Below are 8,467 nucleotides of genomic sequence, written 5' to 3'. Positions count from 1 at the left end.
ACTAGATGGATACCTAATTCATTTTCTTATGTGATGTTAACATGTATAGATATAGTATTTAAGTATAAACTTGGCAAATAACATCACAATCTTTCTACTAGCACAAAATAATATGTTAAATTTAACTAAATCAGGGTACAATGATCTAACACTTAAACAAGAAGATACATGATACCTAGTGGATAAACTATATCAAATTTAGATAGTTTAGCATAATCTACATAAAAACTCATAACAAGTTAATCATAAAGGATTTTGAACCATATAAATACATTTGAAGAATAAGACCTCCCCATTTCTTTTTCAAGTCATGAACTCATTGAAAAAATAATGGGAGTTATCACAATCAAGCACTCATATGTCCAATCAATTCAAATCATATTTTTATAGGAAAAAAGTCCCAATGGCTCTCCAACTCTTTCCTAAATAAAGTTTTAACCCTCCAACAATTAATAGTGAAGTTTTGGCCCTCGATCTAATAAAGTAATATATTTGTGGCCTTTCTGTCAAACCCAGCAGTTAAATGTGACGGAAAGCATCATCTAATGAGACGCGTGACCAAATATCAAGGGCATTATAGTCTCTAAGTAAAGACAAAGTAAAAACATTTTCACCACTCATTTTCTCTTCAACAATTTCCACCCCTTTTGCTCCAAAACGCTAGTGCAAAAAAATCAAACTACTCAATCCAGATGCTGCAGCGAAAGTGCTAATTGCTAGCATGGGAGGGGTTGTAAAGGCATAATGGAGTGGCAAATACGGAGGAGAGATGACTACTTTGATCTGTACCTTGTTTATGGTAATTGAAATTCTTGTTTACTAATCCATTTGGGTTTAAGATTTGTTTATACACATGTGTAATGGAACTTATTTGTTTATATGTTTGGGTAATGGTGATGTCGGGAGGCTAAGTGGTCCAATTTGTGGTCCTACTTTGTTTGTTGTAAATTGACAATGTCGGACAAAGGGGGTTGTTTTGAAAGTGATGTATTTTAATGGCCGAAAAGGGACACTTTATTTCTTTAGGATCTTTTTTTTTTTGCTGAATTTAACCAATTCAGTATTTCATCTGTCAGCCTTTATGTGTTTTTTCGTTATGTTGTTGACTGTTTTATCCCAATTGCCACTGTAGAGACTGATTCTGAACGGTTTACTATTCGGATGCATCATGGGGTAAGAATTATATGGGAACAGTATGTATGGTTTGCTAATGGAGAGGTGGACTATGTAGATGTTTGTGATGCCGAAAGAATGTCAACCATTGAACTAAATAAAATGGTGGAGAAAATGGGATATCATAAAGCTGTCATAATGTACTATTACCTTGAACCAAATAAGCATATATCTAACATATGGTTTAAGAGAATTGTGCACCGATGATGACGTTAACAAATTTTGTGCTTGGACTTATAAGTACAAGGTAATAGAAGTCTATTATAACCATTTAATAGCTGAAGAAATTAACAGTTGCAAGTCTCCCATAGTGATTCAACCAGCACAGTAGAAGAAGAATGGTATTTTGATAACAAAGTTGGATGAGGAAGGTAGTATAGTAGAGGAATCTTTTTCTCTTGTAGTTCCTAAGAGGAGACTGTTCATTAGAGATTCAACTGGAGGACAAAGTGTTGGTAGAAGAACAGCCAAGAACCAGTAGCATGATGTAGATTGTAGTGACGCACGGGCTTTTAAAGACCAGAATTTTGATGTAGTTCATTTAAGTGGAGAACAAACTGGGGCTAATTCCTTAGATTATATGTATTTAAAAAAACAACCGCCAAATGCGCCTCTGACAGGTGGTGTTTCCGATTCTATAGCTGCCGTGCTGACTCAGCACGACTGCAGACGTCTGCAAAAAATTCAATGGTGCAGCAGGTATCAGACGCGACGTGCTGACTGGGCACGTCTGCAGCCGACACAAATCAGTGGCAGTCTGTTGTGTCAGCCGCAAACGTGCCCAGTCAGCACATCCACGTCTGACACTTAGAAAAAAAAATAGTTTTTTACGGAGATTGGTTTTTAGAGTTAGGGTTTAGGATTTTTGGATTAGGGGTTCTGCGTTAATGTTTTAGAGTTAGGTTTTTAGAATTAGGGTTTTTGCTTTAAGGTTTTAGAGTTAGGGTTTTAGGATTTTTGCTATGCAATATAATTGGATATAAGTTATGAATTATGTGATTTTGTGTGTTTCTTTCAAGGCATACGAAGTTCGTTTTGCAAGTTTATAATAAAAATTGACTAATTTTAGTATTTCAAATTAAGAACACGAGCCAACACTAATTTTAGATTTTAAATTTAATTACTTTAGTTTTGAGTTGGACTAACTCGTATATTTCATTTGGGCTTACATTCATTGTATTAGAGTCAGGTAGGTAATTTCTGACTTTTGTGTATTTTTGTGAATTAATTCTGACTTTTCAGGTATAATTAGGGGTTTTAGTAAATTTATTAAGCTTAGGATTTTAATTTAACAACTTTAGAAACTAGATTGAATAATCTTTTGTTTGTAGATTTGTTAATCACTTTGGTAGTCTAATTAGCCTAAATTTGAGTAGATTATTAATAAAAGGTTAGTAAAAAAATGATTTTTTAAGAATTTGCATTTGGCCCCTTAGAATTTTAAATTTATATTTTTACCCATAATTTTTTATTTTTTATTTTAGCCCCCATGGATCTTTGTTGCCCTTATCAATAACATTGTCCTAAACTCTTTAATCCGTCGTTCATGTTTGTAACTCTAGTTTATTATTTGTTTTACAATGCTAGTGGGTTTCTTTTTAATCACATCTGATCAAGTATTTAGGGTTACACTTTTGTATTTAGGGTTTAAGGTTTAAGTAATTAGGATTTAGGAAAAAATAAAATTAAACGTAGATGAAATTTAAAGTTAAGGAAAGTAACATTCATTAGATAACTACCTAACACAGTCATTATTTACACGTGATCAATGCTTAGGACGCATGTTGCCTTTGCTCTTCCCCTTACCCTTACCAACATTTTGCGGCGTTGTGGAAGGGCAGCAAAATCTCTTCGGTCGTCGTCTTTGACGCTCGCCAAGAACGACACCAGGATGATTGGGCTCGTCATGAGATGACGAATCATCCTTGGAACCACTATCAGGGTCAACGTCATCCGTCTCTAATGCATCGGAAGTATCGCTACTCTCAGAATTGTTCGTGGAAGGATAGTTGACAAAATCTCCTGTCGATACATGACCGGATGCATAACTCGGCTGGTCGGTAGACGGGAAGACCGATGGCTGTCCGAGACTGTAATAATACGAAAGCTCCAATGATGAAGAAGTGCCTCCCGTTCCACTAAGAAAGTGAATATAGGATGTAATGCTGTAGGGGAAGAAAAGTTTCCTGTCATGGGGACATGCTCATATGGAGGTAATTGTGATGAAGAAGGAAATCGTGGATCAAATCCATACATGTCTGCAACTGGCGTCGGTGGTGTAGCAAATGGAGAAAATTGTTGCGACGGTGTTGCTTGTGCACCAATGGTCATCGACGCTGGCTGTGGAATAAACATGTCCTTAGATACATGACGCCTTGCAGCCATCCCCCGATCTACTCCCGGCACTGGTGAAGATTCGAATGGGGTAAATTGCTGAACCGGAGGCATGTGCGGATGACCAGTATCTATTCTGGTGACTTGAACAGCAGGTTCAACAACGGTCGATCCATCGTACTGATCATGTCTCCTCTGTCTACCGCGACTAGACGAAGGTCCTGTATGAGATGGAACTCGTCAGCCAGGTGTCTGGAATGGGACATTTGATGTCGAAAGATGCCCAAAATTGAATGGATCGGACTGTCCTACAACCATACGATCAAAACGTCTGACCTACTGCATCGAACCATATGCACCATCCATGATGGTCCAGAGACGTGGATGTGCTCTTTCTCCGATATCATCAACATTAATAACATCCTGTGTCTGCTGACCAATACGCTTCATAGCACCCATCTGTAACAAAAAAATGATCGCGCAGTTGTTAGGAATAATTATATAACGCACCTATGCTAAAAAAATGGTTCCCAATGACAGAAGTCTCAAGTAAATGCATACCAAATATTCAAATTGCCCCAGAGACTCCCTGAAGTATTTGGCCCATCTGCGGATTCTGGTCACTAAGGTTCGAAATATATAGAACAGTGTGCTTGTGATACCATTTGAGATAATTATTTGATGGGTTGAATGTATTAGCAAGCTGATCTGTGACCTCCGCGTTTACGCGAGCATTCCAATATTGTATCCACGCCCTAAGAAATTGGGCCCAATTCCTTCCAGGATAGCCCGACAAATCGAGCTGATGAAGCCCCTTCGGATTTGTGTTAATAGGTTCGGGAACTTTTTGAACTAGTTCAAACTGACGCATTACCCGATCTGGACAGTGAAACCCAATAATGTGCCAAAATACGAGGGGAACTCTGGCCCGCCAAATGTGCTTGCCGTGTCTGCAATATCGTGGTAATGCGGCCAATCTTTCCTCACTATACGGCATCCATATGAACTGTCATAACGAAAAATTAATTATTTATTTTCACAAAGAATAGGGTATATTAGTATATAGTAACTGAAGCTTTAACATGTAAAATATCTCATCCATGCGTAGCAATGCAATATGCTCACGATAGTAGCTGCTGCGCCTACCCGGCGGATCAACCCCTGTACGTTCAGCTGCCCATCTACCAGCTACCGGAAATTCACCGGTCTCAAGCACTGGATACATCTTCAGTCGAATGTTGGGAATCCATTACCATGCCCATATTTGGAGTAATAGATAAGGGCCGCCTGTGGTAGTGGTAGAAGCACGCGAAGCGTGACACAAACGTGAGTATAAACAAGCTAGAGTCGCTGACCCCCAACTGTACTCCCCCATCGCTTCCAAATCTCGAACATAGTCTAACCAGTTCAGACTAACAACATTCCAGCAGGAATCCGTGAATAGTAGACCACCCAATAAAATCAATATATACATGCGAGTCTACTGTCGTACCAGTTCATCAGGAGCATCCGGAGGTACTGGCGTAGTCAACTGTCTGTACATAGAAGACATCTTCAGGCAGCCACCTTTTAGCATCACATCTTCCGGCCAAAATCCTAAAACCTCACTCACCAACTGTTTGCGCTCTTATACAGTTCGCCTAACGTGATGCAGTGTAACGGGACGCCCGTCCACGCGTAGACCCCATAGCACCTCTACATCTTGCAAAGTTATCGTCGACTCGCTCATAACTGGAAGATGGAAGGTATGCATCTCCTATTTCCAGCGCTCAACGAGAGCTGTGATGAGTCCATAGTCTACAGTAAGATATCCAACCACTCGATCACCACGAAATCCTACTTGATCTATATGGTGCGCCACTCGTGGATCCAAATTGCGTAGGGGTTGAAAGAATCTTTTGTCACATCTTCCTAACATCAAAGTCTGCACCTACGCCATTGAAAACTGCGGCGGACCTATGCTCGAACTGTAGATACAGAACACTATCGCCAATCGGTCCCTGATGGGCGGCTGCCGAGGATCCGATATGCCAACTCTCCATTAACCTACACGGACAAATTTCAATAAAATATTATTCATATATTTTGGATTCAGATTTATATGCTATGGCATAGTAAGAGAGTTTGGTAACGTCAGGTTATAAGGCTAATTTCTCAAAATATACGTTAAAAAAAATCTCCTTGCTGATATATATATTTATAAATATATTTGGAAATATATTTATTTCAAAAAAATTAATAAAATATCTTTATTAATAAAAGAAGCCAGGTTATAAACATGCAAATTTAGCATTATATAGTTAACAAAGCATAGGCACATGTACACATTTTTTCAAAATCCAAACAAGAATACGAATTAAAATTAATATATAATTTGTACATTTTATATAATAAAAATTACAAATCAACGGGGACGGACAACAACATTTGATACATGGACAATTAGGAGCAGTGTGCCCGGGTTGCAAGCAATTACTACAACGACGCGATGCATCAATACATCTTCAGTCTATCTCATTCCTGATTCTACTGGTCTTCAATGGTCTAGGTGCTTTCTGCTTCAGATGATTAGTTAGGAGGCTTAGTCTCAACTCTGCTACGGGCCAATATTTCGGATCTCTTTACGAGTTGAAAGGACTCTCATATGTGGCTTGATAAGCTTCAAATGTGTACTCCGGCCCGACAAGTGACATCAGATTAAGGCCAGACCTAAAACATGCTGCAATCGCATGCGAACATGGAAATTTGAGTTCTCTCCATTTTTCACATGTACACGTACGGTTTTCAATGTCAACGGTTTGAGCATGACCACCTACATGAGTTTGGCGATATGCAGTGGTTATGCAATAATTTCCCCGCCTATGATCGAACACCTGCACCGAGTGCGCCCTGCCCTTTTGCTCATTTGCAACATATTTCTTCCATCCATACAGTGGCAAGTGATACATCTGATCCCAGGTCATCTTGTGATTTTTCACAAACAAATCCACTCTTTGGTTGAAGGTGTATCGAATCAAGGCAGTGATTGGGAGGAAGCGACTTTCTTGCAGCAAGTTATTGAAGCACTTGACCATGTTTGTTATTGCATGACCCCAACGATACCCTCCATCCTTACATAAGGCCCACTGCTCCGACCTAACGGATCCACCAGTTAGCCAGGCATATGCCTCGGGTGAAAGACTAAAGATGACACTCATATATTCCTCATACTTGCGAGTCTGATTTGCCTTTCCGGCACCCCATATGAGACTCTTTAACCTACAAATACAATTCCCGCATTACTTAAAAATCAGACCAAACTAGCCATATGTAGGAAAGTAAAAAATAATTCTTAGGGGTAACTATATTTGACTCGTAAAAAAATTACCTTTCATTCCTAAATTTCTGAGTGAAATTACTGCGAATGTGAACCAAGCAGAATCGATGGACCCCTAACGGCTCTTTCCACTCCTCTAGCCACCGCATGGTGTGGATGATCCCGTGGTGTCGGTCTGAAATTACGCATACGTTTTGTACATCTCGACATACGTGAATGCGCAATAATCTCATGAACCAACTCCAATTTCGATTATTCTCCTCATCAACGAGTGCAAATGCTAAAGGGAAGATATGGTTTCAGGCATCAAACCCAACCGCTACTAGCAATTTTTCCTGATATGGTCCCTTTAAGAATGTTTCGTCCATACAAATGACTGGTTTCAGGTGATGGAATGCTTGGATAGCAGGAGCAAATGTCTAAAATACATAGTCAAAAATCGTCTACGATGATGTACTCAATGGATGATAGTCCCAAACTACAACCGTCCCAGGGTTGGACAATTGGAGTTCTTGTACGTATGTTGGGAGTTGTGAAATAGATGTCGGCCAATCACCATAAACAATGTCAATTGCCCGACGTCTGGCGTACTAAGCCTTTTTGTACGTCACATCGACGTGAAACTCCTTTTTCACAGAAGTCTGAATTTCCTTCACTTTGTACAGCGGACCATTGATAATGTAGGGAATAATATGTTGGGCAATTAGATCGGCACTCAACCCCCGATAGTCATTGGTATTGCACACACGGACACATGTATGCCCAGGTACAAGTGACACGATCATCCACATTTTGTGAGAGGCACGGAGAGTTGCACGAATTTGCCAATTGCACGGAGGTGTGGAGTTTCGGGCTCTACAGCGCACAAACCAAGTTGTAGGTGTGCTAGCCCGAACTTTGAACTCTCTGTTCTCTTTTATAGACCACAATTTAACTGCTCGCTTTACATGCCCTTTCGTCTCGAACAGTTGGCCCAACTCCAATTCTTTCATGCGCTCACTCCAGAACTTTAGCTTTTCGGCCTCTCGAGTATCAAGCGGGTCAAATTGCAGTATAGCATCAACTTCTGCTTCATATCGCAAATTGGGACCTTCACTTTCGACAAAAGATTTGGCAAATGTCGTCTGATCCCGTGCTTGGATAGAATGAACCGGATAGACATCATCTTGGTCGTCGTCACTACCAGAATCGTCATCATCTGGCTCTGGTTCGGAACCAATTTCGACATCAACTAAATCAATGTCGGTATGCGAAAGAGGATCTAACATTGAGGAAGTTGGGATATCCGCAGCATGAGCCATAATTGTTGACTTATGCATACTTGGCCGACTACTGGTGGTTGGACGGTCAATTTCTCTGCAACGCATATTGCCTTTTTGTCGTCCTGTTCGGGACGGGAGATCATCGGCCATCTCTACTTCAGTAAGCTGACTATGGTGGAGATTCGTAGTGTCAAATAAATGGCAAGGTGGTTCGGCCTGAATCCCACTTCCAATTTCAAAAGTTTGACTATCATTACCACAATAATTCGATATCTCCTCAACTTCAATATAAATTTCAGTGGATTGTCGACTACCAGATTTTAGGTAGTACATACCAGCCACTCCATTATCACAAGCATGTAATAACCAGTAGCATGTTGGA

General features: G+C 40.0%; 1 protein-coding gene across 1 annotated transcript; it reads right to left on the bottom strand.

Moving 5' to 3' along the window:
• Positions 1 to 6,128: 6,128 nt before the first annotated feature.
• LOC140032777 (uncharacterized) lies at positions 6,129 to 6,972 on the bottom strand. The gene is made up of 2 exons (XM_072073536.1): positions 6,875 to 6,972; positions 6,129 to 6,765 (listed from the first exon to the last, which is right to left on the bottom strand). The coding sequence occupies exons 1-2, from the start codon at positions 6,970 to 6,972 to the stop codon at positions 6,129 to 6,131; spliced, it is 735 nt and encodes a 244-aa protein (XP_071929637.1).
• Positions 6,973 to 8,467: the final 1,495 nt, after the last annotated feature.

Source organism: Coffea arabica, unplaced genomic scaffold (genome assembly GCF_036785885.1).
Source record: "Coffea arabica cultivar ET-39 unplaced genomic scaffold, Coffea Arabica ET-39 HiFi ptg000054l, whole genome shotgun sequence".
Taxonomy (NCBI): Eukaryota; Viridiplantae; Streptophyta; class Magnoliopsida; order Gentianales; family Rubiaceae; genus Coffea; species Coffea arabica.
This window is presented reverse-complemented; position numbering and strand designations above follow the sequence as displayed.